Source organism: Papaver somniferum, chromosome 8, assembly GCF_003573695.1.
Source record: "Papaver somniferum cultivar HN1 chromosome 8, ASM357369v1, whole genome shotgun sequence".
Taxonomy (NCBI): domain Eukaryota; kingdom Viridiplantae; phylum Streptophyta; class Magnoliopsida; order Ranunculales; family Papaveraceae; genus Papaver; species Papaver somniferum.
In genome coordinates, this window is record NC_039365.1 from 58,057,880 (window position 1) to 58,070,922 (window position 13,043).

The 13,043-nt window shown below is 42.4% G+C and overlaps 1 protein-coding gene across 2 annotated transcripts; it reads left to right on the forward strand.

Annotated features, from left to right (window-relative positions):
- Positions 1-1,322: 1,322 nt before the first annotated feature.
- LOC113301983 lies at positions 1,323-3,216 on the forward strand. 2 transcript variants are annotated; one of them, XR_003336599.1, is made up of 3 exons: positions 1,323-1,470; positions 1,737-2,058; positions 2,392-3,216. XR_003336599.1 is itself a non-coding variant. In XM_026550808.1 (2 exons), the coding sequence occupies exons 1-2, from the start codon at positions 1,746-1,748 to the stop codon at positions 2,468-2,470; spliced, it is 387 nt and encodes a 128-aa protein (XP_026406593.1). In that variant the 5' UTR covers positions 1,707-1,745; the 3' UTR covers positions 2,471-3,216. The 2 variants fall into 2 exon arrangements, 1 of the variants encoding a protein (XP_026406593.1); XM_026550808.1 differs by lacking the exon at positions 1,323-1,470 and having other exon boundaries at positions 1,707-2,058; positions 2,397-3,216.
- The last annotated feature ends 9,827 nt before the right edge of the window (positions 3,217-13,043 follow it).

Here is a 13,043-nt window from a genome sequence, read left to right on the forward strand (position 1 = left end):
GAAGAAGACTTGGGAGGTAAAAGAAAAGGCAAAGCCGCTATGATTGCTGCGCATATCCCTCCAGCTAATGTTTCATCTTCTTCCAAGCTTATGGCATCCGCCATCAAGGGTCATCCAAAGTCAGTTATTGCTGAAGATTCCGATGATGTAAAATAGGTAGAGGAAGTGAAGGGCAGTCATAAATCGATGTCCGGGCAGCGCCGCGCTTCCTACTCTTGCTGGATTAAGTATTGGGCTCCTATGCTTTCAGGTGAGCGTGTTGGTGTGTCTCCCCGTGAAGGATAATCATACCGAGCGGAGCTAGCAACTTTCCTTCTCTTTTGGTTATGCCATGATGTGTTTGAGCACAGTCCCTTGGACATTATCAAGAACGAACTCATTCCTTTGGTAGTATTGATGTCTCGTGGTGTCTCATTTCCGCTTTCTCCCATGTTTCTAGGAAGCCTGTATCATCATTTGGATTTATTGGCGCGTGATATCCGCCGCGTGGATGGGTCTCATGAGGTAGAAACTTTCTTGCCTGCCAACTTTATTCAGGCAGGGGCTTGGGAACGTTTTCCCTTGTACAGGCCTCAGCCGAATCCCCTCGCACTTTTGAGACAGGAAGAAATTACCCAAGAAAATGGTACCAAGCAGCTGGTAAAAGTGCCTCAGTCTCATCCCCAGATGACTCTTTATCATAAGAAGGGTTTTCCTGCTAAGGATGAAATCAAAGATTATATGGACAAGGGTGCTGAATTCAACCCCATATCCTTCCAAGATGGTCGTACTGGTTCTCTGCACTATAATTTTGTCATCAAGTCCCCAGGGAGGATGACTTCTGCGGATGCGCCATCATCCGAGGATTTTTATATTATTGTGTCTACCTTGCCAAGTCGCCTTCCTGGGTTTCACGACGGAAAGTTCTCATACGAGGCGTATAACATTATCCGTGTTGCTTGCCAACTTGGTTTTGATCAGGGGGTTCCTTATAATCCTCCCATTCCTTATTTGTCCGATGAGTTGGAGGCCCGGAAGATCTTCAATCGCTTTGTTTTTAAGGAGGGTCTTCGAATGAGTGATGGCAAGTGTTACTTCAATTTATTCCAACCTTTGTCGCAACGGAAAGTAGGTATTACCAACTAGTGGCGTGTGTATCGCGATGGTGTCAATCGGAATGTATTAAACCTCATTCTTGATGATCCACACCCTCCTCTGGCTTTGACTAAAGAGGATTTCAAAGAGCTTCATGCATCGGGTCGTGTGAAGCTGAAGGACGAGATTTCCAAACAATATAAGCTTTCATCAAGTAACAAAGGTCGTCCTCTTCAGCCTCTTGTCACCAGCTGGGATCCTCTTCCGGATGAATAGTCTCCTCCAAAAGTTGTTAAGAAGGGTGGTTCTTTGCCTCCTCTTTCCGGTTCTCGCAAGAGGAGGCGCCCGACTCAATTGAAACCATTGAGTATTCCTGCTGAATCTCTACCTGCTAAGGTTATATCTCTTTCTTTCACCCGTTTCTTTTGGTTGGATTCTCTATCAGTTCATTAGTTTTTTTTTACATATATATTCTTCTAGACTTCGCGCCAATTGGCTACAAGCCTAGGACTCTGTTTATTGAGGAATATATTAATCTGCCTCACCACGAATAGCGGCCTGATCGATTAGCTAAGAAGATAAAACGGGATGCTGGCATTCTACTTGTCCCTCGATTCCCTTCTACCCGCTCTGCTAATACTTCTTCTACGCTTTCTCCACAGGCTCCAAAAATGGGGTCTTCTTCTTTCAGTTCAATCATTGACCTCGTCGAGCGTCAGCTTGGACGTCAAGTTAGTCGGAGTAGCTCGGAAGTGATATCTTCTCGTATGACTCTGCATCCTACCAAACCTTTAGTTGTGAAGACAGTCCCGAATCCTAAGCACCCTCTACATACTCCTTCCGACATGTTAGCAACGATGAGCACGTCCGGCTCAGATCTTTCTGTACGTGACTGTTCTCCGGGTGCGAGTGATGCTGAGCTTAAGGAAGACGCCAGATTTAAGGAGGATGCTGAGAAACAAAGTCCTTCCTCTTCTAAGTCGCGTAAGTTTCTTATCTGCCCGTGGTTTGTGCTAGTCATTTGAACCTCTGTCGTGTGACACGTGTCGAAATACTCTGTTATTTCTTATTAATGCGTCTTGAGGTCTTTTTATACGTCCGTCTTCGATAATTTATCATGCTTAAATTTGTTTTGTGTTCTCTTTCTCTTTCTATATTTTTGTTCAAGTCGCTCCGATCCTGCTGTCTCGAGCTCTTCTTCCTCCTCTCACCATTCTATTCGTTCCTTTGTTAACCGGCCTTCCACCTCTAACCTGGTTACTCTCTTCCCTTTTTTTTTTTTTTAAACTTATGCTTTCTTGTTTGTGTTGTTTTTAGGATAGGGGTAAGCAAGAGAACACTCATGCTAAAGGCAGTGAATCAGGAAGTGCGAGTGAGAAACGGCAGAAACCAGTAAATCCGACTCCAAAGGTGTCGCGCAGCATAGATGAAAATGTGGTGCTGATGGCTACTCCGGAAGATCCTAAATTTCGGTAATCCCGCGTGTGAGTGCTGAGGAGGCCGGTGTAGATGATCGCTTCCTTTTAGTGCATGGTTTTTGGGTTTCTCCTGCTAAAGCCGCCAACTATCGCCGCATAGTCGAGAAGTTTGGTCATATGTCTGTGCATGAGGGAATGGACGCGGGTGCTTTGATCGTGACAAACGAAGATTTACTAGATATTGCAGATGGTCTTGCTCATGTGGACGAAGAGACGATCGAACCCGTCAATTTAAAGCGGTGGGAAAGCACCATTCAAATGTCTCTGCTCCTTCAATTCCCCATTCAGTGGTTGAAGGATCTGCTGGATGCTGTGAAAACGAGTAACAACATGCGCCATACTCTGCCTAAGGAAATTAACGAATTAGATCAAGAGTATGCATGTCTGCTCCAAATATCCCATGCTAAGAAGGAGGCGTATGATCAGTTGATGGCAGGTGTGGGTCGAGCTACTGCTGAGCTGAGGGATGCCCGAGCTGTTGCAAAGGGAGTTCGCGCGTCTCGATAAGAAGAAGGCGGAGTATGCCGCGTTGGGTGTTTAGTGTTACATTTGCTATTGGATTGCTCAGTTTTCTTGTTTGGTTAAACAATAACTGTTATTGTTGGATTTTATTTTATTTAATCTGTAAGATGCTTTATTACTTGGTTATTGTTGATTATTATGGTTGGGCAATAGTTAATGTGATATGTAATGTTTTATTTCTGTAAATAGGGGCAGGCAAGGTGTCTCAATTGGTACTGTTCATATTTTCTTTCAGTATCTTTTTACTGTGAGCTGTGATTTTGCGGATGGCTCGCCACTTACATGGTTATGTGTTGGCATTGGCTCCTGTGCCAACGCTGGTCACCTCTTTTGAGAAGGATTGTGAATTTGCTCGCTTACTGTTGGTAAAAGCCGAAGTAGAGATGCTTGGAGAAATCAGGATGGCGAACAGAGCCGCGATTCGTGCACAATTTGATGAACAATATGAGACTTACTCAATGGCTCGAAATCTAATGAACCCACACCCTCTGAGATGGCGAACAGAGCCGCGATTGGTCCTGGCTCCCTTGTCTGTACGTATTTGGCTTGGCAACAACACACTGCTCCATGCACTATCTTTAACCCAACATTACCAGTATTTCTGTCATACGCATGGGTTTTCTTTGACTGTCATACGCATGGGTTTTCTTTCTTGTTTGTAACTACACAAACACTATATAAGAGAGTAGTTGTAAGCTCAGAAAACACACACCACAGAGAAACATCTCTTCTACTCCTCCTCTGTTTTTCTGTAAACATCTCTTCTACTGTTTTTAAGTTCTGCCAAGCTCTAAGGGTACCCTCATTGTATGCTACATTGAGGGGTACTAACTGTAGTTGTATCCTGGAGGTGACTCGCCAACTGCTGTAGCATCTCAGAGGAGTGGCAGGCGATATTGCCTTTAGGACAGCGTAGTTTACGTGCCTCTACATTTTCTGTGCAGCAACATCAGCAACATTTTTTTTTTGAGCTAAGTATCTTCTTCTCAGTTACATTATTAGTAATTTCTCCAACAATTATGCGCAGAGTTCATCAGGTGCTTGAGGATATGCATGGTGCTTTCACCGCGTCCACTACTCAATATGATGAGGCGCTTTTGATGATGCGGGATTTGGATCAAGACATTGCTCATTGCCGTTTGTTCATAGCCGAGCGTTCTTGAGGCGCGTTTTTTTCTTTCTTTTTTTTATTTGAAATATTTAATGCTCTTAATTACTAGTCTTGGGAGTTTGTGAAGCAACTTTTCAGATTTTGTGTCATTTTGATTCTATAAGAATCACTTGTTTTATCAAAGTAAAGAAGCCTTAAGCATTTGTATCTTATTCAATGGCCGATCGTATGAGGCTGGTTTTGGAGATAAGATATCTAAATCGTCTCTTGGAAGTATTGTGTATTGCGCGCAATATGTTTAGTATCGAGAATTCTTGTTGGCATGAGCGGTTAGCGGATGCAGACCAACGTGTGATGAAGATCCATAGTGAAGGCGGATTACCCGATATGACTTTACTTGAGTATCGTGGCTATTGCCGCGAACAGCATTTGGCAACTTATTTTCGATATGCTGAGACAGATCATTTGGCAACTTATTTTCGATCTGTTGAGGCAGCTCTTGCTGCGGTCTTTGGGGAGCTTCATGCGCTACCCTGATTTTTTTATACATATATGCTTGTAATTACCAGAGGGGAATACTCAGACCATGGGGAAGTTGGTCAGTGAGTTATCTTTGTTCCTTAGAAGCCAAAAGGTGGAGTTGTTGCAGGCCACCGTTGCTGGAAATGCTCGACTTGTACGTAATTGCGAAGATCTATTTGTGGCGAGTGAGGCACAGTGTTTTCATGCAATGGATCTATATGCAGATCGGTTAAGCGCTTATCAGGTTGATCCCACGGTAGAGAAAGTTATGGCCTATGCCGAGGCGTCCGAAGCGTTTTTCGGTGTTCGGGCCCTGATGGAATATCGGGAAAATGAGTTAGCTATTGTGTGCGGTCGGTTGAAACGCGCACGTTCAGTATTGACATCATATCTTTTGTTTCAAGTATTTGGCTTAGGCTCTTAGCTACGTAATATTATGTTTAATCACTTTCTATTATTTCGAATGTACCCGACTGTAAGGTGATTATAAATATATTAATCTTGCTGTTTTGGATTGATTTTCGGTGTCTTGTCGTGAGGTGTAATTTCTTTTAGCTAACTGGCTTTAGCCATTATTTGGACGTGCCCTTTATTTATCCAAAGTTAGGCTTATTAGCTAAACGCTCGGGGCTACGGTGCACTGTATTGATTATGCATAAAGCCTAGCCGGACTCGGGGCTATTGTGCACTTCATTGGTCATGTACGGAACCTGGTCAGACTTGGGACTATAGTGCACTTTATTGGTCATGCACGGAACCTAGCCAGACTCGGGGCTATTGTGCACTTCATTGGTCGTGCACGGAACCTAGCCAGACTCGGGGCTATTGTGCACTTCATTGGTCGTGCACGGAACCTAGCCAGACTCGGGGCTATTGTGCACTTCATTGGTCGTGCACGGAACCTAGCCAGACTCGGGGCTATTGTGCACTTCATTGGTCATGCACGGAACCTAGCTAGACTCGAGGCTACTGTGCACTTCATTGGTCGTGCACGGAACCTAGCCAGACTCGGGGTTATTGTGCATTTTATTGGCCATTCATGGAACCTAGCCATATTCGGGGATATTGTGCACTTCATTGGTCATGCACGGAACCTAGCCAGACTTGGGTCTATTGCTATTTATGAGACATAATTAAGAGAAGAGGACTTGTATTATTGATAATCATCCATCCGGCATACATTGAAGCATTACGCGTAATAAGCTTTTAACCATTTACCATTAATATGAGTATTGATCCGGGATCCGTTCATCCGCTTGAGATAATAATATCCACTTTCTGCAGCTTCGCTAATCATAAAGGGGCCTTCCCAGTTCGCATCAAACTTTCCAGCTTTTGTATCTCGTTGAACATGCGTGGCAATTTTTAAGACTATGTCATTTTTCGAGAAGGTTCGTTCCTTCACCTTCTGGTTGTAGTATTTCGCTTTCCTTTGCCTATATTTGTCTGGAAAATCGCTCGGCTTTAGCCCTTCGCTCTTCCAAGGTGTCAAGATGGGCGAATCGGCTAACTTCGTCCGGAGTGGTGAGACTAGCCATAGCCACTCGTGCTGAGGGTATATGGATTTCTGCTGGTAATATAGCGTCCTCTCCGTATACCAGGGAATATGGTGAAGCTCTGGTCGAACTTCTTTTAGAAATGCGGTATGCCCATAGTGCGAGTGGTAGCTGTTCATGCCAACTCCCGTGATGATCATATACCGTTCGACTTAATATCCTCAGCAATGTTTTATTAGTAGCTTTCGCCTTCTCATTCCCCTGGGGGTAATAGACAGTTAAAGTACGGAACTTAATTCCATATTGATATAACAACTCTTTGACGTCTTGGTTGACAAAAGAGGTCCCATTATCCGAGCGGATGATCATTGGAGCGCCAAATTGACATATGATATATTCCTTGATAAATGACGCAATGGTGGCTCCGGAGTAACCGTGTAGAGGAATGGCTTTCACCCATTTTGAAGAATACTCGGTTGCAGTGATGATATACTTGTGTCGTCCTGACGAAGTCAGATTTATTTGCCCAATGATATCAAGTCCCCAACTATGGAAGGGCCAGAGAGTGACAACGTTGTATAACAATGTGTGCGGGCCCGGATTAATGGTCCATGGATTTGGCATTTCCTTACATGCTTGGCAGTATCAAATTCCATTGTGGGCCAGTAGAATCCACTTTCGTAAATGTTAGAGCATTGCTCGGTCGAACTCGCAAGCATTGCTATCTCAAGCTTGTTTGTCAAGTTTAGTTGCCAAAACTATAATTCTTGATTTCTAGTCTACTTATAGCTAAGTATCGGACTAGGATAGTAAGTTTAGTTGAGCTCTAGACTCCACGGAGTTTACCATGCAAACACGAAGAACTACTCAAGAAACTGGTGGAACTTCATCGATAAAAATGTATGTGGAGACTTGAACTTATCTATCACTCAAAAGTCTATCTATTCTATCTCTTATCTTGAGACAAAATTCGTATTGCTATATGGACTTCGATTATACACATTTGCTATTTCGAGCCGAGTTTATCTCGCTTATCTATTTCTCGAAATATGTGTTGCTAATCTTTCGCTTTGGCCAAGTTCATCTTTACTCGTAACGAAAGTCATGTTGATTACTTCAATAACTTGAAAATCGCTTTGATGAAAAATAGTTTGTGAATAACAACTATATAACATCCTCTAAGAAAGTTTCAATGATTGAAATGAGAGTTTAGAACATTTAACCATCTTTGGATATAAACATGGTGTATTTTCACATTTGTGTAAAAGTCCAAAACCGGGAACCCAAAGTATGCGTACCCATACGGGTACTGGCTGTTGTTGGAAATCCGGGAGAGTATGCGTACCCGTACGTGTACTAGCGGAAAGTTCACGTCCGCGAATTTCTGCTGGAGTTTGAAAGTGAAACCAAACTCAATCCGGTTACTTAAGTACGCGTACCTGTTCGCATACTTTGGTAGGTCACTTTCTAAAATCGCTTTGTTCATGAACTAAAACATTTATATATTAAGGAATGCAATCTTTGAAAACCATGGCTATAATGTTCATGAATCGATTCGAGTAAATCAAAACCGATTTTGCTTCGATTATGTCTTGTATACTTCTATGAGATCTAATCAATTGAACAACTCTCTAACTAGTTCATTTGTGTCATTTGAACTAGTTATGGTGAAGATGAATAAGGTTGATATGAAAGTGCTCATATGGCTAACCATTTGTTAACTACTGTTGAACCAACTAACTGTACAAGTTTAGGTACGGTTAAACCTAAATGAAGTTACATTTCATGTGTCTATAACAAGCTAAGTTCGATCTAACGGTTGGAAGATATTAGATTGAATCTAATCAGGTTTTCATCTAACGGTGAATATTGAATGCTTTGTTACCAAGGTAACTTAGATTGCAAACCCTTATTTGGAGACTATATAAAGGAGAACTCTAGAACTGGGAAACCTAATCCCAACACCTCCTGTGTGATACTAGTTGTATAAGGTAGAGCTCATTCTCATTTAACCTTAGGTTTCTCTCAATAACCCTGTAGGTTAATGACTTAAAGACTTCATTGGGATTGTGAAGCCAGACCCAACTATTTTCTATGTAGTTGCATGATCTGATCTTGCTGTTTCTATCGTGATTAAGTGCAATCTTAAGATTGGCTTGAGATTTATATATCCGATAGGAAAGATAGAAAAGTAGTCACAAACACCTTCGTCTCATCGTTTGTGATTCCACAATATCTTGTTTCACTAGTCGATTAAGATTATTGTGAGGTAATTGATATTTCTAGGCAGTTCTTCGGGAATATAAGTCCGGTATATCAATTGGTTCCTGTTCACCTTGATTTATCAAGATACAGAACAAAACTCATAGGTATTTCTATGGGAGAAAAATTTATCTATTCTTATAATCTTTTATGTGAGAGATATATTTGTTTATTAAAGTCTTCGACTTTGGGTCGTAACAACTCTTAGTTGTGGGTGAAATCAGCTAAGGGAATCAAGTGCGTAGTATCCTGCTGGGATCAGAGACGTAAGGAGTGAAACTGTACCGTGAATCAGTGTGAGATTGATTGTGGTTCAACTACAGTCCAGACAGAAGTTAGTTTGTACTAGGATAGTGTCTGTAGCGGCTTAATACAGTATGGTGTTCAATCTAGACTAGGTCCCGAGGTTTTTCCGCATTTGCGGTTTCTTCGTTAACAAAACTTCTGGTGTCTGTGTTATTTATTTTCCGCATTATATTTTGTTATGTAATTAAAATATCACAGGTTGTGCGTTGAATCGATCAATTGGTAAATCCAACCTTTGGTTGTTGATTGAAATTGATTGATCCTTGAACATTGGTCTTTGGTACCGTTCAAGTTATTTCTCTTGTATTCAATCTGAGTCACAAATTTCTATTTGCTTGAGTGCGGATTGAATCGAGAAATTGAGATATAACTCTTTGATATAATTTTTTTATTAAGATTGAGTCTGACTGTCTAGTTGATTCTCTTAAAAGTATATTGGAGTTAGTCCATACAGATTTCTAAGCGAAATATTGGGTGAGGTTGTTAGACCCCCGCTTTTTCAGTAAAGTTGTAGGAAGAGTTTCTGCATGCCCTAATGTTCCGTATTGTGAGATGCATCCATTACTACTTCCGCTTCTTCTTGTGATAAACAACGCAGTATTGTGTTTCCGTAGCTCCTTCTATATAAAGTTCCTTCATTTATGAAAAATAGAACGGCCTTTCGCTGGATCTAGAGCGCGTCTTGTCTATTTGCGGCAGACGTTCATGTTGGATAAAGTCAATATACGGTTTCCTCCAATCTTCTATCTCTGCACTAAATATCTCCGTTTGCTGTGGAGGTGCTTGGAAATCTTCACACTTATGTTGAACCACTGCCTCCTGGACTGCCATGTTTGGATAATAGACACCCATCCTATGCAAACGTCGGTATAGCGGAATTCCTCCTGTCTGCCCGCAAGATTCTTCATGAACGCAACTCAATATTTCTTGCACTTCTATTTTTCCAAGACAACATGAAAGGGCTCCTTCGGGTATTCGATAATACAGGGCTCCTCGTACCATGATGAATTGCTTTAATACTTTATTATATAACAACTGTTCATCCGCATTCCTGGTTAGGTCCTCGATATAAGTTGTTCTCCAGTCGTCCTTTTTATTGAATGCCGCATCCTCCTTTCATGTGCTTGGCAACGTCCTTTTCTTTACTACCACTGTCCCTTCGTCCGCTTCGTTCAATCGCATTTTTGCTGCTAGAGTGGCTAGTGTGTCAGCAAGGCGATTAGTGGTTCTTCCCATGTGCTCAATGACAATACTCCCTCTTTTTGATATCAATTCTTATAATTCCGCCCGGTAAGGAGCTAAGTGCGCTTCTTTTACCTGGAATTCCCCTGATACTTGGTTTGTAACAAGTTTTGAATCTTCTTTTATGTCTATCGCGCCTAAGTTAAGTTCTTCCGCTATTCGCGGCCCTAAGATTAGTGCTTCATATTCCGCTACATTATTACTGCACTCGAAATCTAGCTTGAATGCAAATGATAATAAATCACTCTTGGGTGTTTCAAAGACTATACCGGCTCCTCCGTGAGAGGCATACGATGATCCATCAAAAAACATTGTCCATCGTTCTTCTTCTTCAACTTCTGCGACTTTTACGGGTATTTCTTCACTTAACTCCATCATGTCAGTTCCCGGAAACGCGACTAGTAGATCCGCAAATTCTTTCCCGTGAACTCCTCTGGGTCGCTGATATTTCAATTCAAACTCTGACAACTGTAGTAGCCATCGAGCTGTTCTTCCGGATAAAACTGGCTTCGTGGCTAGATAAGTGATCGGATTAGCAGTTGCCACTGTTATGGTCTCATGAGCGATTAAATATGATCGTAATTTCTGTGTAGCATATATGAGTGCCAAGCATGCTTGTTCCGCTTTCGAATATCTGAACTCTGCATCTCTAAAGCCTCTACTGATGTGATGAATTGGACATTGCTTATCATTGCCGAGGTCCTGAGCTAGCAGTGCTGCGACTGCAAAACTGGTAAAAGTCGTATACAGATAGAGGGGTTCGCCCTTGATTGGTGGTCGTAGAACCCGTGTGCTGGTTATGCATTCTTTGAGTCTCTTAAAGGCTCGCTCCTTGTTGTCTCCCCATTCATATGACTTGTTATTTTTAATAATGGCAAGAATGCGGATAGTAATTGGGCCGATCCCGGGATGAACCTCCGTACATATGATATTCTTCCAATAAAAGTTTGTAATTCTTTCACATTTGCGGGTGGCGTCATAGTGGTTATCGCTTAGACCTTACCCGGATCAATTTGTATACCTTTATCTTTGACAACGAATCCCAAGAACTTTCCGGAAGTAACACCAAAAGCGCATTTGAGAGGGTTCATCTTTAGGTGATATTTTCTGCATCTTTCGAAGACACGCTTCAAGTGATCCAGATGATCTTCTCGCGCTCTAGACTTTACCACAATGTCATCTATGTATACCTCCATTATTTTATGCATCATATCATGAAAAATAGCTACCATCGCCCGCTGATAGGTTGCACCAGCATTCTTCAATCCGAAGGGCATTACAACATAATAGAAATTCTCGTACGGTATCTGGAAGGCTGTTTTATGGGCGTCTTCCGCTGCCATCCTGATTTGATTATATCTGCTAAAACTATCCATAAAAGAAAACATATCGTTCCCACACGTGTTATTTACCATTACGTCTATATTCGGCACTGGGAAATCATCCTTGGGACACGCTCGGTTCAGATCTCGGTAATCGACACAACATCGAACTTTCCCATTCTTCTGGGCTAGCGGCACAATATTGGCTAACCATACGGGGTGTTGGGTCGGATTAATGAATTTGTCTTTGAGTAACTTCTCCACTTCTTCTATGATGGCGAGCTCTATCTTTTCCGGAAAACTACGACTTCGCTACTTAACTGGCTTGTATTCGGGTGAAACATTCAGGTTGTGCGTGACTGTTTGTGGGTAAAAACTGTTTCTGCTGGTTTCGGTCAATTTGAGTGTGTGGATGAGAAACGAGCCTAAAGCTTAAACAAATTCACTGCACACGAGAGTACTTTAGATTCGAGAGATCAATCAGTACAATCCTGGCTTAAACCAAGAAATGGCCGCTCCAGGCTTGTTTCGGTCACAAAGTGAAGGAGAAGGGTTGGTCTCAGGGAGGGAAGCGAAGAAGGTGTTGAGACCAGAATGGTTAATTATGAAGGTGTGGCTATTTTATGACTTGTATCAGAATGTGGAACTGGCTTGTGGAATGTAAGCTATCAGTTCTTTGGTGTTTTCTGGATACTGTGTTGTTGTTAACCAAAACTCTTGTCGTTTGGTTGAAATAGGTAGAACCTATTTATACAAGTCATATTCAACACATCCTGATCTCGTAGAAAGTGGGAATTATTGAGTGATGGAGAAGTGGGGTCGTGTATAAATTTCAGAAACCACGTTCCCACTATAGAGGAGAAGGGTTAGTTTATACCCACTACTTTTTTTCGCCACTAACTGCCCTGCTTTCTGACACTTTCTTGTAATGGGAGTGTTGCACGCCGCACACTACAAACCTCCAGATCAATACCCTGATGAGTATCCCCCAATTTGTGACATGTTTGATGTCTCGAGTGCTTTCGTGGAAAACGTGTGTAGCAGATTGCTATGTGTGGAAAGTCAAAGTCAAGAGACTTTCCACGGGAGAATAGCATGTGGCGCTATTTGGCTTGTCTTGGCTGGTCGCCTAAGACTTGCCATAGGTCTGTCAATTCTGTGGAGAATTTGGACGGCTGAGAATGTAACTAATGAGAAAGGGTGGCCATTGATTATGGCCACATTATGTTGGCGCCCAATATTAGCACAGTGGCGTCATTGGTACATGCTAATGGCATAGTGGCATATTTAGTGCACGCCGATGGAACAATGACATGGTTGGCATAGTTTGCGCATGCTAGTGGCACGGTGGTGCAAGTAGCGCCTGGCGTAGCCATGACTTCTAGATTTTGGCACATTGGTCTTAGACCCAAATATGGCTTGGCAACATTAGTTCTAATTTCCACATCAATCTCAATGCTCTGGGTAGCATGATTAGGCTTAGTTGGCGTAGCAACTTCGCCTAAATTAGGGTTTGGCATGCCGAAACCCTAATTAGTGCGTGTGGCATGCGGTCGCGGCATGGTGACATTTTTTGTGCAAACGATGCCATAGTCACGCCAAAGGAACTATAGTAAGGCCATAATGTGGAAACGGCCACAGGAACAAGGGTTGCTATGAGTGACTATGATATGGCGTCATTTTTAAGGTTTCCCGGGCCCCGCATGGC